Here is a 27869-nt window from a genome sequence, read left to right as displayed (position 1 = left end):
GTTCATGTACCAGGTATTTATTCTTTCCTTGCACCTTCAGATTATCTAGCACTTTCTCAATTCATGAATAATATTTCTTTTACTCAATGATTACTCCAATACACAAAAGCAGGGACAAATATCGCACATACGTCTCGGACAAAAGCAAACCTAATAATATGTCAATATAACAACATACATATATAACAGTTTACGAAATCACCCTCTGAAAGTTGATATTACAAACATATACATGTAAGATAAAGCTATTAATACCACTGCAGCAGTAATTGTCTGCCAAATGTTACCCACAAACTTCCATTATTTAATTTACTACCAAAACTTTTCTATCCTGAAAAATATCCAATGCGTACACTAAGTTTATATTACACAGTATTGCCATGGGTGTAGGGATTTTGGCCAATTTTTATAAGCCTAATTAATATTAAGTATTATGGTATTGGTTTGTCCATCCGAGATCAATTATCGCCAGATCTCTCTTTGAAACTTTGTATGCACTGTAATCATATGTAGGCGTTTCCCCTCAATTACATTTTGAATCCAATATTTTTGCAACAGCTACGTAACTGTCCTTTGCTTATTTCATTGTTTGATTTTAGGAGATTTTAATCAGGACACGTATTGTTTCCCAGAGAGGCATCTTGATTGGAATGATTTTTAAAAGTTTGTTACTAGTGTAGTGCTTAAATCTGGTCCACAGATCATCTCCTAAAGGTTGTTTTTTTTACTACAAATTTCTTTGAAAATAATTCATTATATCAAGTTGTTGGGGACTAATCTGTGATGACTTGTATTCAAACTGTTAATTAAACATTGACTTAGTAGAGAAAAGGTGAGGTTTATAGCATGCCATCCAACAAAGATATTATGTAACACTTTATGGCATTTGATGGGTGTATATTGTTCTTTTCCACAAACACATTTTGTTTTACACATGAAGCTATGATTAGAATCATTCATATTGTCATTGAAATACCACTATATAACCTTACTGCCTTTCCAAACTCCGGTAAAAACATAGTGCTAAAACAATGAATATGGGGCAAATGGTTCAAACCAATTTCAAATCCCTAAACATAATGGCCATTAATTTATATCAAACTCGAACAGTTCAAGAAACAACAATGAATTTGAGTAACAAGTCATCTATAAAAATAAGAATTTACATTGTAAATTTTGATCACATGCAATAAAATAATTCCTACAATAATTAATTTAACATTAAAGCACAATGCGTTTCTAAATCATCAATGAATTCTCATGTTTATATGTGAACATGTATACCCTCTGTCCCAAATACCGCCTTTGATGGAACTTAAACTGGATTCATGTTTAAACAGGCAAAGTTCACAGAATCCCAAAATGCACTGCTGTGATGTTTGACCTCAAAAGAACTACCATGTAAAATACATGGTCACCCATAAATGTGTACATGTCACACTTCTCAACTAATATTCCAACCCATTATGAGTGAATTCAGGTAATATTATAAACTGTATCAATAGACATTCCAATCAAACAAGTTTTGAACTTGTAACGAAAATAAGATTCTTTCACTGAAGACTTTTCTTTGATCCACGACCCACATATAAGGTCACGCCTCTGACTGATCGGAAATACTTCACCATTCCTGCTTCAGTTAGACGAATACCATCATTACCTAAACTAACTACATCAGTATTTTTAAGATTTTTGTGGTTCCAGAAAAAGAGGTTTTCATTGTTTTTACAAAGAGCCTTGATGCTACAGTTAACCTGGTTGGCCCCTTGGTTGTAGGTGTCGCAGACAACATGCTTGGTTGTCTGTCGTGGCAGAATCTGCATGATTCCCACAGAAAGCACACCAAACCCATCCACTAATCTTTGAGCAATGGACACAAGTTGTGTAGGTAGGCATGTCATTATTTGGTTAAAGTTTGGCGAGTCCAAGTCATCACCCCCACACTGCATAAACACATTATGTGGCTGAATTTCATTCATGGTATGGTTCAATGCTGGAGGCTCCAAATCTCCTACTTTTCCTCCTAACTTGCCAACACAGTGAATTTGGAATTCACGCTGATGTAGGTTCAAGTTTTGTTTCTGTCCAACAAAATCATTGCTAAGCTGGTGAATAAGGCTATCGCCAACAAAGAGTATCCGTCTAGGAGGGTCCACTATACCCACAGCTTTGGTTGTAAAAGGCGAAGACACTGCAGCAGATTGGGTCCCTTGTTCTGGTACAGGGATTAGCTGGCGGCGTTGTGGCTGGGTTTTCTTGGTGGTGACTGTGACTAATGGCTGCTGTGTTGAAGAGTATGATGAGGATTGCTGCATCGACATGAACATTGGTGGAGGCTGGAGCTGATGTGGCATCATGGGAGGAGGATGCTGGGGACCCACGTATGGCAATGGTGGCCGTGAGTACATGTATGACGGACCAGACTGAGGTAGCATCGGAGGGGGTGGAACAAGTGGGGGCTGGTATGGAGCTGCATACTGGCCATGTGCTGTGGCAGTCATTGTAGGGTGCTGAGAGTAGGCAGAGGCTGTCTGCTGGTAGTCTAAGTAAACACAAAATGTACAAATGGATATAAACAATAATTGTTTGCATTATGTTTCATTGAAATTCTTGTTTTTAAAGTGTGAAAATTTCTTTAAAAAAAATCCAATAATAATTTCATTACTTGCTTATAAAATCTAAATAGATCCAAAGACACCAATATCGCTTGATGAGAATAAGATGGTCACAATACCTTAATTGTCGTCACATAAAGATGCATATCTCATACTCCAAGTACCTTGCACATATCTTTACGCAATTCTCAATAATTATAGCTACAGGAAATTGAAGTTTATAACAAGCTAAGACTTGCACAAGTCCAAAACATCTCCCTGTGTTCACTTCCTGTGAATTGAGTACATTTTGTACTAGTACAAGTGAGAGAAAATCAAGATACGTAACATGGAACCATTGAACGATTTGATCGAAAACAGTGCTAATAAATATTATCAATATTCAATTAATTTCCTCAGATATCTGATTCTGATGGATTCTGACATCCATACTGATATAGGACATTTCATGAAAATGAGATATTCCTTTTAAGGGCTATCACACAAGAATAACACGAAATTATATGTTTTAACCACAAAAACAAATAAAATATAATTCATATAATTGATATGGTGGATTGGGATATCCATACAACAATGCAACCATATGCCAAATTTGGTTCAAATAACAATCAATTTGGAACTTTCCGAGACACTAGTTTCCACGCATCACAAGTTTCCAGAGTCACTGTCGCAACTGAAATCATAATCTTGCTTTTCTGACTATTCATCACCGACAAGACAAAAGAACACTTAAGGTATTAAAATCCAAGATAGCCAACTGTTACTATAAAGAATCATAAATCTGCTGTTAAAACAAAATCTTCTGATTGATTCAGCAAATATTGTAGAATGTTCCAGAAGCCAAGAGTGTTTCATAAGAACAAAAGCATTCTTTCCAAGGTCCATCACAGTGCAACCAGTCGCAGCCATAATCAATTCCAAGTCAGGATAAAAAGTGAAGCTGATCACTGAATAAAGTATTTCCACATAGAAACAACTGTGCAAACACCTATGGGCTGTAAGGCCTTCAGAATTAACTTGTTTTATTGATCGATTAATTTACAAGCAACAATTAATTGTCTCCCTTCTCCTGCCAACACTATTAAAGCCGCATACTCCCAAATAACCAAAAATTCTAGTTGCACACATGTATTAATGGCAATCCAAGATGCTCATTCACACTCTCCTAACATTAAAATGACCATTTGACTAATAGCTTGACCGGAGGAATCCTTGCAACATTAGTGTATAAAAAATAACTCGCCGCATTTACTTTTATCGCCAGATTTGCCACGGAGCCGAGAACTAGGCTACAACAACGTACACTACACATAAACTACCCATACGACTGCTGTTTACATATCGAATATACATTAACTTGCCCAATAATGCTTTCATATGAACAAATTAGCAAAATATTCTCGTAATAACTGATCAATATAAACAAACATACAACTAAAACACTTAATTTTAAAATATAGCAATATGGATATGACAAAACATCGATACAATGCAGATTGGTGAAGCTGACAATGTTCAATACACATCCGGCAAAATGGGAATTTAAGTCTATCCCTTTTTCTTCTCTTGATAAGTTCCAACAAATCAATTCTTTTCCTAGGAAAAGCCTGGGGTTTTGCCTATTCCAGTCCCTTTTACATTTCTTTTAGACAGAATCTGTGTGCATTTTTGCAGGCCCACACTTTTGTTGGTCCCCCATTTGTGTTGAATGATAATCCGCCTGTTGCATTGTGGGACTAATTTGCACAGAAACTTGGTCCATCAGACCCAGTTATTATTTTTGGGAATTTCCTGTATACTTTCATAAATACAAATTTTCCTCCACTTTTGGATTCGGGATAATTTGTTAGGTATATATTACGTCTTAAAACTGTAAAGAGGCCAAAATGTAAACATTTATATATATTTGGGAGTATGTGGCTTTAAATATGTTGATATTCTACAAGCTTCATTACAGCTACTGTAACTTACATGTATCAGGTTACTCTGAACTTACCTGTGTCATGGTAGTAGGAGGCAGCTCTTCTATCAGGACTAATGAGATAGATTGTACAGAGTGGTCCGGACCTACCTGTGCCAGGGAAGTAGGAGGCAGCTCTCCTATCAGGACTAATGAGATAGATTGTACAGAGTGGTCCGGACCTACCTGTGTCAGGGTAGTAGGAAGCAGCTCTCCTATCAGGACTAATGAGATAGATTGTACAGAGTGGTCCGGACCTACCTGTGTCATGGTTGTAGGAGGCAGCTCTCCTATCAGGACTAATGAGATAGATTGTACAGAGTGGTCCAGACCTACCTGTGTCAGGGTAGTAGGAGGCAGCTCTCCTATCAGGACTAATGAGATAGATTGTACAGAGTGGTCCGGACCTACCTGTGTCAGGGTAGTAGGAGGCAGCTCTCCTATCAGGACTAATGAGATAGATTGTACAGAGTGGTCCGGACCTACCTGTGCCAGGGTAGTAGGAGGCAACTCTTCTATCAGGACTAATGTGATAGATTGTACAGAGTGGTCCGGACCTACCTGTGTCATGGTTGTAGGAGGCAGCTCTCCTATCAGGACTAATGAGATAGATTGTACAGAGTGGTCGGGACCTACCTGTGTCAGGGTAGTAGGAGGCAGCTCTCCAGTAAGGACTAATGAGATAGATTGTACAGAGTGGTCCGGACCTACCTGTGTCAGGGTAGTAGGAGGCAGCTCTCCTATCAGGACTAATGAGATAGATTGTACAGAGTGGTCCGGACCTACCTGTGTCAGGGTAGTAGGAGGCAGCTCTCCAGTAAGGACTAATGAGATAGATTGTACAGAGTGGTCCGGACCTACCTGTGTCAGGGTAGTAGAAGGCAGCTCTTCAGTAAGGACTAATGAGATAGATTGTACAGAGTGGTCCGGACCTACCTGTGCCAGGGTAGTAGGAGGCAGCTCTCCAGGTAAGGACTAATGAGATAGATTGTACAGAGTGGTCCGGACCTACCTGTGCCAGGGTAGTAGGAGGCAGCTCTCCAGTAAGGACTAATGAGATAGATTGTACAGAGTGGTCCGGACCTACCTGTGTCAGGGTAGTAGAAGGCAGCTCTTCAGTAAGGACTAATGAGATAGATTGTACAGAGTGGTCCGGACCTACCTGTGTCAGGGTAGTAGGAGGCAGCTCTCCTATCAGGACTAATGAGATAGATTGTACAGAGTGGTCCGGACCTACCTTTGTCAGGGTAGTAGGAGGCAGCTCTCCTATCAGGACTAATGAGATAGATTGTACAGAGTGGTCCGGACCTACCTGTGTCAGGGTAGTAGGAGGCAGCTCTCCAGTAAGGACTAATGAGATAGATTGTACAGAGTGGTCCGGACCTACCTGTGTCAGGGTAGTAGGAGGCAGCTCTCCTATCAGGACTAATGAGATAGATTGTACAGAGTGGTCCAGACCTACCTGTGTCAGGGTAGTAGAAGGCAGCTCTCCAGTAAGGACTAATGAGATAGATTGTACAGAGTGGTCCGGACCTACCTGTGTCAGGGTAGTAGGAGGCAGCTCTCCTATCAGGACTAATGAGATAGATTGTACAGAGTGGTCCGGACCTACCTGTGTCAGGGTAGTAGAAGGCAGCTCTTCAGTAAGGACTAATGAGATAGATTGTACAGAGTGGTCCGGACCTACCTGTGTCAGGGTAGTAGGAGGCAGCTCTCCAGTAAGGACTAATGTAATACTATTACACAGATTGTACTGAACCAACACATGCCATGTTGTGCTGAACCTACCTGTGCCAGGGTAGTACGAGGCAGCCACTGCTGAACTGGATTGGGACACATTGTACCCAACTGATGTATATGAAGCCACTGAAATTGAGAAAAAATCATAAAAATAGGATGCCCTATAAATATCAAACTAACATATACCAGTAAATATCACAGTAACACAGCAATTTGTATCACAGACTCAATCAGTACATGCCCGTTTACCTAGGAGAACCCATGAAGCCACCAGGTAGCTTTTTTTCAAAAGCATATATGTACATGTATGTTCAGCAATATAACATATATACAAGGACTTATTATAATATACCATAAATATACCTGTTTTTAGTATAACAGATAGCTATAATATAATAGATGCTTATTTGGTTAATGAGACATTTGATGAAGTGTACTAGTATGTCGTTTTCTTACAGGCATTCATATTCTGCATTCAATTAATATATTGGCAGTGATCAATACTTTTTGTAAAATAACTAAGTCATTTGTTTAAGTGGATATTTTATTTCATTTTGTAATTTTAGAAAATTAAATAACCAGCGTACAACTTTTTTTTTACAAATCATCCTAACAATATTTTTGCGATTACAAATTTTTTACCTGCTGGCTGATCCAACTTTGCTTTCTTAGTATCTTGTTCTGCGTAATCATCATATGGATGTTTTCGCTTCACACTAGGCGACCTTGATCTTGACCTTGAAGATATAGGGCTCAAACTTCTAGAAACTGACTGTTGGCTTATATCAGACAAAGACCCTGCAGGTGACCTATATCTCACATATGATCTTTCTGGTGACCTTGAACTCCGATCATAAGAGCCTTGCCTGACTGAAGATAATGACCGTCTGTTTCGATCATAGCTCCTTGTCCTTGGAGATAGTGATCTTCTACTCTGGTCATAACTTCTTGACTCTGGGGAAAGTAATCGTCTGCTATGGTCATATCCCCTTACACCTGAGAATGGTGATCGCCTGCTCTGGTCATATCTCCTTGATTCATCAGATGGTGATCGTCTACCCCGGTCATATCCCCTTACACCAGGTGATGGTGACCGTCTGCCTCGGTTATATCTCCTATGCCTTTCACCAGGTGATGGTGACCGTCGACCACGGTCATATTCCCTACCGATGGGAGACACTGAATCTCTTGTCCTCCTGTAGGACACAATCCTTTCAGGAGATGATGACCGGTGTCTGGTATAGGTGGGCCTTGGTGGAGAAACTGAAACCCTACGACGAGTAAAGCTTAGATCCCTGTGGTTGGATGGTGACCTCTGTCTGTACTGCCCTCCTCTATCAAGCATGTTTCTGCTATAATCTGAAGTACTCGGGGAGAATGAGCTCCGACCATACCTATCCCTTATAGGCGATACCGAGACAGGTGACAGCCCATGTCTGTGTGTCCCATGTGGAGAGCCTTCCCTGGATATCCGAGCATCCCTCCTCTGCCGATATCTGTCATCATGTACTGGAGAAAATGACATTCTCTTACCACCATATGCACCTCTTATTGGTGACCTAAAGGATCTGTGGGGAGATGAATTGCCTCGTGTTCGCAGTGGAGAGAGTGAACCTCTGCGTCTAGTTGGGGAGAGAGACTCTCGCATATGTAAAGAAGAATGTGACTCTTGATGTCTTGTAGGAGATTGTGAGCTGCGGGACCTCAATGGAGTAAATGATCTTCTGTACTTCATCATTGGTGACCTAGACCTTGAATGGCGACCCCTCAATGTTGGAGACTCCCTGCGTCTTTTGTAGGAGTCTGGGGAAGGAGAGCGTTTGTACTTGTGATAGGTATCAGTTCTCCTGGGGGAGACACCTCTCACTTTGCTGCTTTTAGGAGGAGGTGATGGGCTAGGTCTGAAATACAACAAATTGTGTTATTATGCATATACAGTATTGATATACAGAGCTATTACAAATCTTTTGCTTAGATTTTACGGAGGAAGTTATCTAAACTGTTTGATTGCCATCTAACACTACATGTATCAGGTAATCAAAGGTTGAGACCATGACACTGAGGGCTGACTGAATGTGACCTATTACATGACCAAAGACAGGGCTAACCTTTCCTTACTATGAACCACAATACTGTAAACCACTTAGATCTTGCGAATACTTTAATTTGCGAACAGACATATTTGCAAATACATGATTTTGTGAATGCTGATCTAGAAATGACTTAATTTGCAAATGATGGGCAATTAGAGCCATTGACTTTGCAAAATTCCTGTAACTGATAGCTTGGTTGCCATACCAAGGTGTTATTTTCATACAAATCATTGCGAAGGATTTGAATTCGTTTGTTTCTTTGTTTGACTCTCCTTGCGTATTAACCCAAAAGTAAATCCTAATTGAAATATTAAAGATTTACAGTATCTAGGACTGACCGAAGGAAATGAATTACATACACCTGGGCTTACCTTTCCCTACTATTGACTACAACATCTAGGGTTGACCGAGGGAGATATATTATATATATGTTACAACAGGGCTTACCTTTCTCTACTCTTGACCATGACAACTAGGGTTGACATAGGGAGATATATTATATATACGTTACAACAGGGCTTAACTTTCTCTACTCTTGACCACAACATCTAGGGTTGACCGAGGGAGATATATTATATATACACATTACAACAGGGCTTACCTTTCTCTACTCTTGACAATGACATTGAGGGTTGACAGAGGGAGATTTCTTCTGTACAACTGGGTTTACCTTTCTCTTCTCTGGCCCACCCCTGACTGAGGGAGATCTATCACATACAATAGGGCTTACCTTTCCCTACTCTGGCCCACCAATGACTGAGGGAGATCTATCACATACAATAGGGCTTACCTTTCCCTACTCTGGCCCACCAATGACTGAGGGAGATCAATTACATACATTAGGGCTTACCTTTCCTTACTCTGGCCCACCACTGACTGAGGGAGATCTATTACGTATAATAGGGCTTACCTTTCCTTACTCTGGCCCACCAATGACTGAGGGAGATCTATCACATACAATAGGGCTTACCTTTCCTTACTCTGGCCCACCACTGACCGAGGAAGATCTATTACGTATAATAGGGCTTACCTTTCCCTACTCTGGCCCACCACTGACCGAGGAAGATCTATTACGTATAATAGGGCTTACCTTTCCTTACTCTGGCCCACCAGTGACTGAGGGAGATCTATTACGTATAATAGGGCTTACCTTTCCCTACTCTGGCCCACCATAGACTGAGGGAGATCTATTACGTATAATAGGGCTTACTTTTCTCTACTCTGGACCACCACATCAAGTGCTGAACGAAGGAGGGCTACCATTGCACTATCATTCTGTTTGTATCTATAAAAACAAAAAACAGGTGAAACTTTATAGAATTTGTTCTGCTTACATTGGTGCTGTTAAGTGTTATCTGATACAGGTTAAAATTTCAAGTAAGCAAAAAGTTTGCTGTTTCAAATATAATCAACTAGAGATTAACTTGCACTTCATTGAACTTTGACCTGTAGGTCAAGGTCGCATTGAACTTTGTTAGTGGGGCAATAAAGGTATTCAGCTGCTATCATTGGAACATCTTTAACGATTTTAGTGTTATTACCAGATGAGAAATGATTAAATAAATATACAATGTCACCTTTGACCCTGATACTACAGTCAAAGTGACATATGGTAGTGCACTACACCTTGCTTTCAGGTAATGAAAAGATACTGTAAGTTTTGTCCAGATATATTCAACAGTTAAGAAGTTAAGAAGGCCTGAACAAAACTCACACTTACTTGACATTTGACCTTTAAGGTATACAGCATTTTTACTAGGATGTCCTTAAACATTAAAAAGCTATTGCTTGCACAATGGTTTTTTGAAAAATTTAATTAACATTTGATCTTGAGGTCAAGGTCACAGTGACCTACAGCAGTGCACTGCACATCAAAATTTCTTCAAAAGCATAGAAAGTTTGGCCCCAACAAGAGATTGCTGAAAAATTTACACTTGATTGACCTTGATGTCAAGGTCAAATTGATGTAAATGTAGTGCACTGACATTGGCTTTAGGTATCTTAAACACTTTAAAAGTTTTGGCCCGGACAAGAAATTGTTGTAAAACTAGCAATTGTTTGACATTTGACCTAGATGTCAAGGTCACAGTGACCGAAAACAGTGCACTGGACATCAGTTTTAAGTGATGCAAGTATCCTCCAAGTTACATAAGAACATATCTTCAACTGTTCCGAAGTTATGACCCAGACAATTATGACTAGAAGGAGAACCAGAAGAAGAACCAGTACTAATACAATATGTGTCGCTTCTTTTGAAGGGGCAACAATAATAACATGTCAACTTACTTCCCATCTGACAGAGCTGAGTGAAGTTTGCTGGACAGCTCCTGAAGGCAAAACAATATAAAAGTTAAACCTGTTTACAAAATGTTAAAGGATATTTTCATTACAAGAAATTATAAACAAGTATTATTTCTTCAAGGGAATTTACAATTGTCTTTGTGATCACTGATTAACAAATTGTAAATGACCTCCAGAAAATATGGGTGAGGTTTGCAATGAGATACATTATACTAGCAAGCAGACAGTCTTAAATAAATGTGAACAGCTGTATATGGTAGTGAGCCCCAAGAAAACAATAGAGGGTGGTGAATAGGGGAGCCACAAAAAAGTTTATATCTATATTTATGTATACATTTTACTTTCCAACTGCCAAGAAAATACAACTCTCTGAATGGATTCTTTGAGTTAGATATGCATTTCATTTTTCTTCTTTTTTTCTTTCACAAAATGATGGAAGATTTTGTGGGAACATTAGTGGTTACCATTTTATTGAATGAAAATTGTCAACAGGAATCATTCAGGCATCATACTATGATTGATCCGGGGACTATTATTACAGTACAGTGGAAAGGCATGAACAATTTCTACACAAAAAACTATTCCTAACATACAGAACTACAGAAGAGGTGTTAATATAATTTATATAAACTACAGTACCTTCTCATTTTCTCTGTACTAAGTACTTACTTTGTGAGAATATTTACGGGGATGACCTTCACTCTCTACAATGGAGAAACAACAAAGTTAGAAGAGTTCCTGTTTTTAAGTACAGTGTACAATGTATATCATCATATTAGTTATCAGATCAGTCATCTCACGACATCAATTAAATACATTGATATTGTACCATCTTATCAACACAAATTTTAAAAGTAAGAATTTGCCCATTATTTCAATGATCCTGAACACAATTTCCCACCACTCACCTGCATCAGATACATTACTGAGGGATTCCTCATCCAAGTCATCATCAGATTTGCCTTTCTTAGCCTTCCTGTGCCTCTTGTCTTTGCTGTCCTTGGAGCTGATATCACTCAGCTCACTATTAGCACTCGTCACAGATTCACCACTTACTGAGTCCCATACTCCTCGCATGTAATCCCATCCTCCTTTGCTCTTTTTAAAGTCTTCTGGTGGGAGAGAATCACTTGAGATGCTGTCATTTTCTAGCTGTGTATCCTTCGATTTGTTATCAGACTTCACTGCAGCTTTTCTCTTACGAGGTGATTCCTTCCTGTTAAGACCATCATGTTCTGAATCACTGGAGATACTGTCATATGGTGATATGCTGTCATATGGTGACACATTGTCGTACATGTCCCCTGCCCCTTCACCTTTGACCAATCCTGGCCTTGCTTTCCTAGAAACAAGCTTCTTTAAAGGACTTCTCACTGGATTTTTAATTGGTGATGCTTTCAGTTTTCTTGAGGATTTATTTATTTTATGTTGAGTTGTGGACTGCTTTACTGCTGGAGCAGCATGTGTGCCCTTATCAGATTCGTTTTCTACTGTATTCTTGCCCTCGTTTTCCCCCGAATCATTTGAAGCCTTCTTTTCTTCTTCAACTTTATTTTCTATTGAATTATCCAGATTCTCAGTATTCTCTGCTTCATTTTCCACAACTTCTTCTGCATCCACTTCTGCAACCGCAACCCCATCTTCATCGTCATCAACTTCCACACTCTCCTCTTCTTCTTCTGCATCAACATCCACAACCTCCTCTTCTTCTTCTGCATCAACATCCACAACCTCCTCATCTTCTGCATCAACATCCACAACTTCTTCTGCATCCATTTCTGCAACCTCATCTTCTGCATCAAGTTCAATAACCTCTTCATCTTCCTCTGCATCAACTTCCAAGTCCTCAACTTCTTCTGCATCAAGTTCTATAACCTCATCATTTTCCTCTGCATCATCCTTTGCATCCACATCTTCCCCGGAATCTACATCCATTATATTCTCGTTTGTATCTTGTTTTTCCACATCCTCTCCAGTGTCATCCTGACCCTTATTCTCACTAGGATCCTCTTCATCCTCCAACTCCTCTACATCAAGTTCTACATCCCTCTCTTTTCCATTTGTATTCAATTCAACCACATCAGCATCTACTTCCTCCACACTTTCATTCTTCTTAGTCTCTGGTTCCTCACAAGCCTGGTGTTCGCCTTCATTCTGGCTTTGGTCACCATCATTTACCTGATCTTCCTCTGATAATTTGTTTTCAGATTCATCAATCACTGTTGGTTTGTCATCAGACTTAGTATCTTCAGATTCCAGATTCTGTAGTTTCACCATGTCAGTTGGTACATCCTTGCTGGTCTCGAACTGCAAGTTGTTCTTCGGTTTACCTTGTGCTGTTGGTTTTGCTTTATCTGTTGTTTCCTGTATTTGATTCTGGACAACAGAAAGTTTAGAATCTTGTTTATTGACACCACCAGCCACTTTACATTTGACAGTAGGGTTTTTAGAAGTCTGACCTTTAGCACTGGAGGCTGCAGAAGTCCGACTTTTGACTTTGGATGGTGTAGCTGTTTGACCTTTGACCTTGGACAGTGTAGCTTTCTGACCTTTACCTGGAGACACAGATGTCTGATCTTTGGTTATAGCTGATGACGATGTTTGAATTTCTATAAGAGATGACACATATTTCTGACCTGTGACATTGGATGATGATGTTGTCTGACCTGTGACATTGGATGATGCTGTTGGACCTGTGACATTGGATGATGATGCTGTTGGACCTTCGACAGTGGGTAGAACCGAGATCAGACATCGGACACTTGGGGGTACATTGAACTGGCCCATCTTTCTATCAGAGATAACTGTTGACAATTTTGTTGTTTGTGTACCGCCATCATTTGATTGTGTGGTCTCCAACTTTGCTACTTGTTGATAGCCATCCTTTGTCTGTGCCTTGTCTAACTGCTTCTTAGAAATTTGTTTCTCTTTTGAAGACAATTTGTCTTTGTGAGCTATTTCCTTGGCCATTTCTTTTGTAGCTTTTTCTCTAGAGTTGTCTTTCCCCACTCTTGGTCCCCAACCTCTACCACCTGAAACAAATTAATAGACTTAGAAGCTTTTATAACTTATTGTGACTAACAATATATGGTTAGTCACTTAAAAATACAACATTTATAGTAACTGTGATTTTAGAAAGATTGAGACATGTATTTGCAAGAGATGGTGTTAATAAAAAGGACTGAAAAATCTATCAGAATGGGATAAAAGATGTCTATATATTGATGATGGCAATCATGTCTGTTTATAGTAAATCACTTTGATTTTCGTTGCAGAATAGGAAAGCAGTAAACACATATTGCACATGATGTTTGTGAAGTTTCTGAACAATGATCATCATGAGATGTTTTGCGACAATAAGATAAGAAATGACATATACTGTTTATATTAACACTGATGTTGTATTTTCTCTTCATAAAGGCTTATATGCAAATTGAAACAAGTCTGATTGGAAAATTACAGGATAATTGCTGTAAAACAAGAAAAGATAATTTAACAACACATACGGTTAGATCGTTATGTATCATCAACAACTAGATAAGGAAGGGTATAGGTAACAAATAACTGAAATTTTCATTAATATCAATTGCCAAATGTTGTATTTTCTTTTTTCTTTTAACGACATATACACAAAGTAAGTTTCCTATTAAATCTCATCATCAGCATACATATGACCTACCAGGGTTAAATCTTGGGTCAAAAAACCATGCCTTGAAATCTGGACAAGTCAGCTCCTCTGAAAGCAATAATTATTTCAAAATGACTGCAGGATCATTATTATTATCAGATTAGTCCCAATAAGAAAATTGTTCAAGATCTCATTGCTATAAAGCTCACAGCATACCAAATTTCATCAAAATCCATTCATATTTGATCAAGTAAGAATGTTCACAAGGCCAAATGGTAAATAAAACTGCAAAGGGCCATAACTCTGTAAGTTATGATCAAATTGGTCCCATGACCTACAATGGAATCGGCCCAAATGTCAAACCCATCCGAGATCTTCTTGATATAAGGCTACTTAATATAACTTTCATGAAAAACTGTTCATACTAATTACTCAAGTTATTGTATTCACAAGGTTCAACATGGTAAAACTACGTATAGCAGAATATCAGTGTTTCATTATGTGAAGTTTCAGGAAGATCTGGCCTTCTGTAAGGGCCTTATGTAATGTATTATTGACAGTATGTACTCAATTCTATTTTCATTAACAGTAATATTGACATTAGGAACGTTTTAAACCACCAACTGCACATTTGCACATCACAGTGTAATACCAGGGTAAGTTTCAAAAAGTCTTTATGATTCTAATATAACTTCCAGAAAAGTGCTAATGGATAGATGGACACACGGTCCGATGGAAGGACGGACACTGAGAATTGTACAATAGGGCACCTGCGATGTGGGAATTAGGATGCTTCACACTGGAGCACAAATTTAAGAATAATGTATTTCAAAATTGTGCAATATATATAAATTTTATCACATTCAACAACAATGCATTTTTTTTTTAACAATACATACTCTCATTGGTTTTGAATTGTAATCTAATTGTAAAATTGCTGATCTGAATTCTGTTCAGGTAAACAAAATACACATAGGGCCTGTATTGTTCATCTCTTACGCAGCTCAATTATGTAGAGACGACTTTGCTGGAAGGGTTAATGCATATGAATTTTATAGCTGATGTAGGTAAATGATGAAGATCAAATTAATATGCATTCCTGTGAGAATGCATCAAATAATTATCATATCCTTGGAGTTGTTATTCAGAAAAAATATAAGTGATTGAAGATTTTAGCCCATGAAGACACATACAGCCATAAAAGCAGGTAAACAAATCATAAAACCCTTCAGCCCACATAGCCAAATATTATGATTCTTTGCCTCTTGTGTTATTGGGAAGAAGATTTTTTAAACAGTTTAACACATTTTCCCACTGTAACATTGGAAGTAGGTCAATATCATTCATCATGGCTCTCGATCTCTTTGTTTTCGAGAAGAAGTTGTTTGAAGGGAAAAATAGATGACAGGACGATGGACATTGCATCACTTCCGGCAGGAGAGCTAACAATGACTCATTTTACAGGGTTCAGTAAGTGATTAACTTACTACCGTCTTACTTTTCATATCAAGTAATAGCTTACATATACATCGACACATAAGAATATGTCATATTTCTTATATAATGAACAAATAAATAACTAATCTATTAAGAACCACAGTCAACTGTAGATATGTACTAGCATAATTATTTGAATAAGAATATTGGTACTTTCCTCAGGGTGGGGAAAACATTGAATGATTTAATATTGAAATTGAAGTAAGGCTCCTTCTTAATCAGGCTAAAGCACTATAGCCCTACATACTGGAAGGCTTTTTGCAAACTACATAGGTAGCTTCTCCTTGGTCTTTAACAACATATTTGTTCGTCAGCCTTTACTACCATAATCAGGAAGTATAATTATGCTCTGAGGAGTTTTAAGTGTAGTCCATGTGTTTCATTAGAAATATTTCTAAATATATTGATACCTGTAGAACGAAGAGATACAACACTTAGAATTGTAGGCAGAGCCTTCCTTTCTAGAGTAATTTCACCGCCAGTAGCCTGTAGGATCCTCAGGGGCTCCTCCTTTGTCCTGAACTGTAGCACTGCCCACCTGTAAACAAACATGTAAAACAAACTTTGACAGAGTTCTGAAGATGGCTGTCTCAGACAAGCCCAACAATTTGACAAGAGTTCTGAAGATGGCTGTCTCAGACAAGCCCAACAATTTGACAAGAGTTCTGAAGATGGCTGTCTCAGACAAGCAAAACAGCACTGCAAGAAACAGATACTGTCTCGTTTGTTTTGTTTGTTTGCTGTGTTTTATAACCCCTTGAACAGCCAGGGTCATTTAAAGTGTGTTTAAAGGTGTAGTAGTTGGTGACTACCTCACTGAACAACATATGGGAGGCCTGTTGCATGCCATCCAGAGCAATTAAGGTTAAGTGTCTTGCCCAAGGACACAACAATAACAGCACAGACCTGGCCTGTTTCTCAGTTTCCAGAGAAACCAACACAGGTAGGGAGCATCGAACCAAACACCTCAGATCTTCACCCTGATGTTACGTGTTCAGCGCTCTGACTGATGCTGTCACACTTACAATGATATAAAGTTCTGCAGCAACATATTTCTGTTTGTTAACTTACAGTATAATGGACACTTGGCCATGACAGTAGAAATTGACAACACATCTGACATCTAACTAAGCTGTCTGCATAGTACAGTTCCCAATGACACATATATGCAGGTTATGTTATATATATATGGTATAATTTTGCACCAAACATTGAATGTTTACATCAGTAGATTATTTCTTTACTTCTGAATGTGAACTTTCAGAAAATGTAGTAGATATTCTGAAAATGTTATAAAAAATGTACACTCATTAGTCCTATAAATAGTCTTGTTAACAAGTAAACAATCCAGTAAACAGCATATGGTTTGAACAATCCTCTGTATCAAACCCAATTTAATGTAGAAATGTACTTTTATATAATTAAACAATAAAACGTGTCAAACAAATGTACAAATTAAAACGAGAAACCACATGCACATACCTAAAAACATTATTGTATGTAATATACACTTTAATGTTCTGACCCATGCCAGAATCTCTATCGACAGTAGACGTACTCTGGTTATCTCATACCAAGAAGACTTACCTTCATCCCGACTATTCCTTCATCATAAAACTTACCCAATACCTCTCCTTGTATACGCTAGGAATGATCTTTTGGAGTTAGGGAAAACTTTTTTGAGTTTTTCCCGTGTTGTGTATTTTGGAAGTTGGTAAGCAAACAGAGAATATTGCTTTGGATGTATACCTGTGAATGATAAGCAAATACAAAATGGGTTCTGGACAATTTTGTCACCCTTGACATTAACAGTCCAAGTTGTGTATTAAACAACATGTAAACCTGAAATTAAAGTTAACTATCTTCCCTTGCAATCACTTTGAATATCCATATGATTATCTCACTTTTTCACTGATTTCACCTCTGTATCCACGGCACCAATCACGATATCACAACACATGCAGTCCTCGCCAGGGTTTTCAACAAGTTACAATACAAAATCATCTTTTAAGTTTTGAATATTTAGTCCATTTACAAGAGACATTTCCCCTGAAACACACTCTCAAAATGAACTCTAGATTATCCAAAGTTTTAAACAGATTTTCTTCAAAACAAAATATATCTAAACCACACACCCATGGATGGAATAGAATGAACACAGACCTGTTTTCACTAAATTACATAAGATTTATGTGATTTTCAGGTATACATGGTAATGCAAACACTTCCTTATTGAACAAAAAATGACAAGAAAGTCCAAGCAGCAAACTAAATCGTTAACAATTAAGTTAAGAAATAGTCCATTATAACCGATATTATTTACAAAGGTACAACATACAGGGTATTGGATCCTTCCAATGATAAACATATCTGTTCAACATACTAAAATAAACGTACAGTAATCCTTGGCCCAGGGAAAATCACACATTTCAGGACAAACTGCCTATTGACATTGATCACGTCAGATATAAAACCATTCAACACCTGTATCTTAGGTACTTTGTAGATTATAACTATAAATTGATATTTCAAAGCACTTATATTATCTTTAACTTCCAAATCATTATCTTTATGTTGCATAAAAAATACATAATACAATTATTATAATAAACATCTTTAAAATATACATATCTCTTCTAACATTGCCCTAGATATTAATGTGTCCTGAAGTTAACCTGCTTTTTCCGCCAGACTTTGAAATTGTTTGACAACTTGCATTGATTCTCTCAAAGAAACAATCAATTAGTCTACAGGAAAAAGTCAAATGATTTCTAACTAAAAAAGTTGTAGATGATCCTTGGTCTTGTGCACAGTGAACAATAGACCATTGTTATTACAAAGTAACACAGCAACAAATACACTAGGTAAACGGTATTATGATTTATGCTTTCCCACACGAGATTTCTGACTATATTCTACTTTGATTACCCTGTAAAATGTTGTGTATGAATGCCAGTATCCTCTGTGACAACAATGTTACACTGTATCTTAGTCAGGTAGATACAAGCTATGTCCTCCTGTACACAGCTTATGTCCTCCTGTACACAGCTAGCAATAGGACCTTAAGATCCCTAAACACCTACAGTAATGCCAGTATATAACAGACAGGCTAATACAGAAAGCTAGCCAGCTATCAATTTATTACCTTGCAGACTCATTCCTCTACATTCCTTGGCTGAAATAAAAGAGGAATCCATTGTTAAATTCTAACAGTTAAAAGTTCCATATACAAATCAATGAGGTCAGTTTTCAGGCAAACAACGTTAACTCTTTAGTTGAGAAATGAACTAAAAAAATTTACCTTACATTGTTTTGTTTTCATCTTCATAATCGTTATTAAGAGATACTGATGACTGATTTCAACCAAACACATTATTATCATATCAATAATAATTATCTATCGATTTTCAACATACAAAAACTGCATTTCTTGCATAATATTCGGGTAAAAAGAAACCTTTATACATTTTTTCATAACACATTATAAAGTTGTATCAACTAAAATGGACAAAGCTTTTTGAGAGGATATATCTTAGATCAATGCATTTAAAATTAAATGAAAATCATACCAATACATTCTAAGTACTTCTGTCGCAGGTCTGGAAACTCAACTCCTTCAAAGTAAAGACCAGCTAGATTTTTCATCAAATACTTCAGACTTGTGTGTCTCTTATCCAGGGATACGGTGGCAGTCACAATGCTGTATTATACAGAAAGGCATCAATTGAAAGATATTACACAAAATGATTAAACATCCTTTCCAAAATGAGCATTTGGCATACAAGAAAAAATTAAAGTAGGTATTTAGTGAGATTTACGGAAAAAAGTTATGTTTTTTTGGGAGTTTAATATATGATCTCTAACTCAGGTTCAGGGTTAATATGTTGATGTGAAGTTATCTTTAAGGATGACAAGTGCAATCAAAGCTCACCGGCAGCAGCAATCACACTATGCACTCATTTTTAATGTACGTACAAGCATTTCATTTTGAAATTGCATATGTCACATAATATCACTCCTAGACCTCTAATGGATGTATAAACCAAATTAGAAGGGTGTGGAATATCACTCCTAGACCTCTAATGGATGTATAAACCAAATTAGAAGGGTGTGGACTTACATGCTTTCCAAAAACTTCCTCCAAAAAACTTTAAAGTGAGTTTTGGTGCCAAAAAAGTTAAGTCCACAAAATGGTAAAATGCAAAAAAATCACAATTTTTTTCTGCCTGGTTTTGCTTTAACATTATTCCTAGACCTTTAATGAATATATAAACCAAAGGAGGACGCCGATGCCGGGGGTACAGCATTAGCTCATGGTTTCAAATTATTTCATTGGTACAAACTTTTCTAGGTTATATTAGCCCATACAACAATATTTGTAATATTTATATTTGTGGTTCAATAGCAACAACCAAAACAAGAAAAGTTAATAAATCATGATCGTTTTCCTGTTATAGATTACCAGCAATTACTTAACAAGGTAACTCACCCTATTCCTTTAACACCACCAGGCTGGCCTGGGAAATCTACATTGAAGTGTAAGGCATTCTTAAGGATGAGAATCATATCTCTTGACCCCAGATCATCAACAGTTACACAGGTCATCTTCAAATCTGAGAAACAAAAACAGACATCAACGAGAGGCCCATTGACCTTAACAGTCATATGACTTAAACAGACACTAGCACAATTGTAGTATGCACACTCCTAAGCAGTATATAGTTGAAGACAACAATTGGGATGGTGCAATACTGCATGTTGGCCATGGTCCCATCTTTGATTACTGACCAACCTGAAAATAACACCTGGAGAGGAGCTATCTCATTGCAAGTTTAAGCTGGTAGAACTTAAAAAAAAAATTGAGAAGAAGTTTGAAACAGGTATTCTTCAGGAAAACCATGATTGAGCAAGCACGTTACAAAATGGCCTCCCTGGCTGTCATGTCAAAGTTTTTACAAGTCCCAAAAATAACAATACTTTCTCGACTTCCCTTCCTTAACATCCCACCAATTTCCTGTCCCATGGCACCAGTGGAACTGGAGAATAAGTTTTGAATGTGATCTTCAAGATCTATCTTGTATTTTGGACCGATCCAAAAAATAAGATTTGGGTACTGTTTCACAAAGTTTTGTAACTTACAAATTTTCATAAAGATTTACAAACATTAGGTGTTCGTTCTTTTTGTCGTATCCTATGTGTAAAATAGTCGTAAAAAATTCTCCCAGTAAGAATATATACCTCTCCCTAACATAGAAGTAAAAAAAAAAAAAAACTTTTTGGGGGAAAAAGTGTACGCCAGTCCTAAACCTGTGCCCTGTACACAGGCAATTAACTTTATTTTGTTCTATCCAAATAACCATATTATCCAGAGAAGATAAAATAAATATTCTGTAATATTCCAATTGGATATTGTTTATCGTGCTGTAAAAACAAATAGTAGCAATATAATTTTCAGATTTTATCTCGAAACTATCCCTCACAAGGCATATATACGTAGTTGTTCTCTTCTGATAATTTGCAATTGAGTTAGAACGATATCATTTTCTGTTCAAAAGTGCATGCTTGCGTACAATGTTAAATTGTTTTTGTAAGTTAGAACAGGGTGGATTTGGCATAAAGGAAGTTACAAAGCTTTGTGAAATTATACTTGGGTATAAGTAAGGACCATCTCAGGATAATTTCAGGCACGTTACAGCAGAATCCTACTGCTGGAGGAACTTGAGAAGAAGTCAAAATGGGTGTTGTTCAGGCAAACTTTGATTGTACAATCCTATTATAAAGTCCACTGTGGCCTGCTATGTACAATTTTTACAAGGCTGAAAAATAGTAATACTTTGTAGGCTTCGCTTCCTAAATGTACACATCAATTTTCAGCTCAATGGCACCAGTAGTGGAACTGGAAAAGATGTTTAAAAAGTGCTTTTCAAGATAGCTGCCATGGTGGCCATCTTGGATTTTGGACCAACACGAAAAATAAAAACATTTGGTCAGGACCATCTCAGGATCATATCAGGCAAGTTAGAGCTCAGTCGACCCACTCATGGAATTTGAGAAGAAGTTTGAAAAGTGAAAAGTTAACACATGGTGGACCACGGCAGAGGGAGCACAATTATGATTATAAGTCATCCTGACCCTTCAGGTCATATGACCCAATAAATCAACCAAACAATTATACATTGTCTTAAAAGTTATTGTTTAGGTTATGAATACAGAAATATATAACTTAATTTTGTTAGTAGTGTAAAATATTGTATAACAAATTGCCATAAAGAGATCTACAGAAACATATTTAGCCATCAAATACCCTGACTTGAAGAGTATTTACATGTATAACCTTATATGATTATCACTGAACACACATTCTTTATACCAAGGTCGAGAAATTTGTAACACAGAGTATGACGTGAACTTTCACTTTATATACTCTGTGTTATCTTAGATAGTATTTACCCAAAACATGTGTGCTGGTGATTTCCTGGGTAGCCTCCGCCTTGAAAGGTGCCTTGACTTCAGTCTCAACAGGAGCTTTAGTGCCAGCTTTGGCTGCACTGATGGCAGGTTTCCTCCGAAGTTTTACTTGTTCCTTTGGTACTGTCTTCATAAGTTTATCCTTTGTTTGCTCTACCATGACCACATCTGCAATCACAGTTTCATCTACAACCTCCATATCCTCAGCCTTTTTTGCCTCCTTTTGACTCTTTTCATCCATACTCGTATCTTCCTCCACTTCTTTCACCTCTTCCTCTCCCTCATTATCTTTGTCTTCCTGCAAATATTCTTTCCTTTCTCCATCTTCAAGCTCTTCATCTGTATCCTTTCTTTCTTCCAGTTCTTTACTCTCACAATCAGTTACCTCCATCTTTTCTTCTTCTTCATTTGTTCCTTCCTCTACTTCGTCATTATTTTGAATGTTTTCCAAGCTTTTCTTCGCATCTTTTTTATCATCTTCAGTCTCCTCCTTGTTGAATTCTTTCTCATCATTTGACTGTTCTTCATTTTTATCATCAAGTTTAATATCAAGCTGAGAATCCTCCTCTTTCCCTTCTATGACTGACTCTGTGACTATCTGAGTTCCATCTGAAGAGCTCTCTTTCTGATCATCAGTCTCCACCTCAACCTGTTCCTCTATTGTCTCACTTTCAACTTCCATGTTGTCTTTGCCCTGATTTGCTTTTCCATCTGTCTCCTCAATTCTTTCTAAAAACGCATTCCCTTCTTTGCTACCATCAGTACAACTGTCCAGAAGTTCAGACATGTCATTATCAATAACATTGTCTTTTTCTGGAATTTCTTCATGAAATGACTCCTTCTCACCTTTTGATTCACTTACTTCAAGAAGTTTATCTTCATTGCCTATTGTTGAATTTACATCAATCTTTTCCCCATCCAGTGTATTTTGTTTCTCCTCGAAATCAGTTTCTGTAGAAGTAGTAATCACATCAAGATTTTCCAAGTTTTCATCGCCTGCTGGCAACACAGCAGGGGTATTTGTAGAATCTGCCCCTTCATCCCCAGAATGAACAGCTTCCTCGTCAGTATTCTGTATAGTTACAGTAAAATTGGGCCACAGACTGAAGTTTGATACTAAAACTGATGATTCACTTGATTCTGAAAATACAATGTACAAGGGTACAGTTTTATAGACCCACCAAAAAACATTGATATTAATGGAAAGCAATCATAATCATGAAAAAATATTCCTACTGACAATAAAATTGTAAGTCTGTTGTAACTCATATGCAAGACCGATATTCTGAGAAAATCTTTATAGCATGATTTTTGTCTGTTTCTTAATTCTGAGCAATTGTTTGTTTTAGGAATAACAAGTCTTTTGATGTTAGAAGTTAGAAAGGGTTAATGTCCTTGAAAAAACTCCAGGCTACAAAAACACTATAAAACAGAAATTACATGATAGGGATATCTCATGATCAACCATTTCCAAGTTACCAGGGGGAGTAATTGGAAAACAACAATGATAAGTTTTCTCTTTCTGATCCAATTCCTCAGCTTTCCTATTTGTACAATTCTGAATCCCTACCATATCAGGATGTTTTCAGTCAAAGTTAACATATACTGTACTATTCATGGACTCAAATGAGAAGAATATGGATTCTTCAGAACAGATAAAGCTAATGATATTTAGTCTCTTTGGATGAGGTGAGATGATAATTACAAACAGGGAAGTATACCTCATTATAAAGATTGCTAAGTAACTACATAGAAAAGTGTACTTCATTCTTACACACCTATATAAGTTACATCAGTTTACTACGGAAGGACATTATTTTTACCTTTTGAACTTTCAGTCATAGCAGCTGCCTTATCGTCCTCGTTACTGTTGTTCTTATCCAAGCTGTTATCCCCTAAATCTGTAAGTGTAGCACCTTCTGTGGTCAGTAGGACATTTTCTGCATTAGCAATGTCATCCTCCAATAAATGCACTTGGTCTGTATCATGATCAATTTTAGCCTCATTTTCTTCGTTGCTTTTTTCAGTAGCACTATTACAGTCATCTTCATTAACCTCGACATTAGTGTCAGATTTTTCATTACCTCTGACATGAGTGTCAACTTCTTCATCAGCTTGGACATTAGTGTCAGCTGTAGGTAATTTCATTTTACCTTCAACTTTTTCTCTTGGTTCTATCAGCTCATTAACCGTTTCCTCAGTCATCTGGCCACCTCCATCTTCCTCTGATCCAGACGCTTCATCCACCACATCCCACTGGTCCATTGACAACATGAAGTCTTCATCCTCCTCCACTTGTATGTTTGTACTATCTTTTTGGATATCTGTACTATCACCATCTCCAGTACTTGCCATGACAGCGCCGGCCTATTCCACCAGATTAACACCTAAAACAGACAAAGGAGATATCTGTTTTGTTTTTAGGTGTTTAATGTGCATGCCCTCCCAACAGCCAGGGTCATATCAGGATGAGTGTCTAGGAGACATCGAGGAAAACAAAGCAAAGAAAGACAAATAAGTGATTAAAGAATGGACAGATCCCAGGTGTTGCAATGGGGCAAAATGAAAGAGGGGAAAAAAAGTAATGGCTATTCTTTGTAAACAACTGATACCAAATCATTGACAGACTCATTATATATAATAACTAGAAAATACTGATGGTCAAATAATCTTTTTACAGCAGGTTGACTCTTCACTTTGGTATAACAACTACTTTAATTCATTATGATTTAATATGAAAAGAATGGATGCAAACTAGTGCCAGCCTCTATATCCATATCAGTTATATATACAATAATTATTTCTTACTTCTGGTGTTATTTTGTCCGTGTACATATATACATTACATTATTACATATAACCAATAATCAATTTGATTAACTAGCAGAAAATGTTATCTTTTCTTGTATCCAATGATTGTCCAGTAATATTTCAAAATGTTATCTTTTCTCGTATCCAATGATTGTCAAGTAATACTTCAAAATGTTATCTTTTCTCGTATCCAATGATTGTCCGGTAATATTTCAAAATGTTATCTTTTCTCGTATCCAATGATTGTCCGGTAATATTTCAAAATGTTTAACATCAGATCTTATCTATGACACTTTGTTGGAAGCTATTCCACTTGTCTACGATATGGGCACTAAACAAGTTTTTCTTGCCCAATGCTTTCACACAAAATCAGTTATTCATTAATGCTAATAAAGGTAATTGTTTTTCTTACCTTCACATATTTTATCCTGTACTTATGTACATGTATAATGTCAACATATCAAGTTTTTGGGGAAAACTGGCGAAAAACGTCATAAAACCACATTGATTTCATAGTTGGGATGATATTACTTTGTATGCACCGAGAGTCATTACTAATCTTTAAATATATGGCTTCTGAACTATATGAAAGCGCATTCGTGCATGCATGCACGTGCTATAGGAATTTCAACCATACACAGAAAGCCTTGTCACCTCAGCTAATGTTTTGGAAACTGTGAAGTTACTTTTGCTATTTTTTAGTAACAAAACTATACCTTAATTGGCGTATAATAAGCAAGGTTGCGTATTATATGCATGTACACAAATGTAGATGGTTTTCCCTTTACCTGTTACTCTCAGCAAATATTTTGTGAATGTTCCCTTGTTTTACTGTTTGTGTCCATCTTAAGGTACATGTCTACACTTCTGACATAAAATCTCTGTTCAGATTTATTTTACCTGTAAACCCAGGGCTTCTTACGAAGCGACTACGGTAATCACACCTGGTCATATATGCCCAGGGCTATTGAGACAACACTCTCAGTGAATCCTATTGTAACACCGTCATGCTTGACCGCAGACACCACACTGACTTCCAGACAGGTTTGGCTGGTGAGGTACTGCATTGGTTATTTAACGAAACTGAAACACGTTACGTAATTTCCAGCGAAAAGAAACCTGCAATGGACCCCAGGTTAACTTGCACTTTTACAATCCAAGGACATACTATCTGTGTATTTCACCTATGCATTGCTCAAAATTAGCAAATCCAATGGCAAAATTTATTTCCTTTCAAAAAAATCTAGAGCCATTTCTGGAACTAGCATCATTATAGAAATAAAACAAGTTGTTTATCAATTTGTCTGACAGGTACTGCTATCAATATTTTACCTGAGTATTGTAAGTACCAAAAAATCATTGACACATGTACCTATAGCCAGAGTTTTCTCTGGCCCTGTTACCATGTCTGGTGTAGGGCCCCTACACCAGACATGGTAACAGGGCCAGAGAAAACTCGGGCTAGCAAACACCCTGGTGTACATGTTTGTACAAACTATTTCAATAGCAACTAATATTTACTGGAGGTCTGGTCATGAACCTAAACAAGTTAGGCCTAGTCGTGATTCGTTTGTGGAATCATCACCAGACCTACAGTATTCTACTGTTCTACTGTCAGCGCATCACGGCTACTGAGCACAACGGCCATAACCAGATACTAGATAAAAGGTAGGCCTACTGTAAGGTTAACGTCGTAAATTATAATGTGTATTCAATAAACAGGAAACGTATTGCCTAATAGCATTGTCAAGCTACTTTTACAGTAAAAAAAGTATTTTTCAAAATTAGTTTAAAATGCACAACTAATAACCTTTTCTATCTGTGTTATAACCACAAGAAATCTGTATCTTCTCAGACAACGTGATCTAGCCTACTTCCACACCGCCATCTTTTCATGTTAGGCAACATAATAAACGACTTGTACTGAATACCGCCAAAGAGCGCTTTGCAGTCTGTGGTAGTGCTCATAGCCAGAGTTGTCGTTCTTTTGAATGAAAACCCTTGGAACCACTCGTCACATCTCGGCCGATTCCGTACCTACATCTAACTCTTCATGAAGGGTACCGGAATCAGCCGAGGTTAGCCGAATGTCCTTGGAACATCCAATAATTTATTCATATACGTATACATGTACGTCCCTACTTTAACATAGAACAGAGGTCTAGTATACTAACTAGCAAAAAGCAGGACAATATCGTGTAAGAAATAAAAATGGGCACGCTACCTAATTTGCGGTAGATGATGATGATTCGGTGTAAAAATTTAAGATTGACTATTTTTTTCATGGTGGCCATTCTGACTGTGTGAGGGATAATTTTCTGTGATCAACTAATTGATGCGACGGTTAGACATGTTCGTGAACATTTTAACACTCATAAATTACTACCGTGCCCACGAGGTCGATCAACAAGGATTCGGAGACCCCATGTACGTGATGGGTACGAATGAGGATGAATGATGTGAGTGTTTTGTATACTTTATGATTTGTTTAATTTGTTGTTAGTTTGATATTGTATAGTGGTTAGAATTAACAGAGACTATATATATGTCTCTGGAATAAACATATTAGAAAAAAATATTTGAAAGTGTGTAGTAAACGGTTTGATAAAAGTGTGAGTGAAGAATCGTAAGGAATTAATCATATGTATATCTTTTTATTTGTTTATTTAATTGTTTTAATAAAAATATTGAAGTTTAAAATACGTTTTGGTTTATATTTGATAATCTGTTTGGTGGATAAAAAGTGTTTGATC

The 27869-nt window shown here is 37.3% G+C and overlaps 1 protein-coding gene across 3 annotated transcripts; it reads right to left on the bottom strand.

Moving 5' to 3' along the window:
* Window position 1: 1 nt before the first annotated feature.
* On the bottom strand, window positions 2-27051 carry LOC117325143. Of its 3 annotated transcripts, none has more exons than XR_004532153.1 (17): window positions 26927-27051; window positions 24129-24692; window positions 22288-23445; window positions 20327-20450; window positions 19407-19537; window positions 18983-19012; window positions 17460-17586; window positions 16248-16375; window positions 14392-14448; window positions 11621-13744; window positions 11382-11416; window positions 10698-10738; window positions 9622-9696; window positions 6961-8219; window positions 6367-6444; window positions 1422-2542; window positions 2-1388 (listed from the first exon to the last, which is right to left on the bottom strand). XR_004532153.1 is itself a non-coding variant. In XM_033881135.1 (17 exons), exons 2-17 carry the CDS (start codon window positions 24658-24660, stop codon window positions 1554-1556), a joined length of 6858 nt encoding a protein of 2285 aa, XP_033737026.1. In that variant the 5' UTR covers window positions 24661-24692; window positions 26927-27051; the 3' UTR covers window positions 2-1553. The 3 variants fall into 3 exon arrangements, 2 of the variants coding, with proteins under 2 accessions (XP_033737026.1, XP_033737013.1); XM_033881135.1 differs by having other exon boundaries at window positions 2-2542; window positions 11621-12443; window positions 12474-13744; XM_033881122.1 differs by having other exon boundaries at window positions 2-2542.
* Window positions 27052-27869: the final 818 nt, after the last annotated feature.

The sequence above is a fragment of the Pecten maximus genome, chromosome 1, assembly GCF_902652985.1.
Source record: "Pecten maximus chromosome 1, xPecMax1.1, whole genome shotgun sequence".
NCBI lineage: Eukaryota > Metazoa > Mollusca > Bivalvia > Pectinida > Pectinidae > Pecten > Pecten maximus.
Note: the sequence above shows the minus strand (reverse complement) of the source record. Positions and strands in the feature narration are given on the sequence as shown.

What these genes read in the sequence shown, in the direction of transcription:
- LOC117325143 (XM_033881122.1), bottom strand. Translation starts at nt 24,660, where the DNA reads ATGGCAAGTACTGGAGATGGTGATAGTACAGATATCCAAAAAGATAGT. An exon ending in TATGACTGAAAGTTCAAAAG is followed by an intron (nt 23,446 to 24,128) that starts GTAAAAATAATG and finishes TTGTATTTTCAG; the next exon opens with AATCAAGTGAATCATCAGTT. An exon ending in TAGAGGAATGAGTCTGCAAG is followed by an intron (nt 17,587 to 18,982) that starts GTAATAAATTGA and finishes TATCATTCACAG; the next exon opens with GTATACATCCAAAGCAATAT.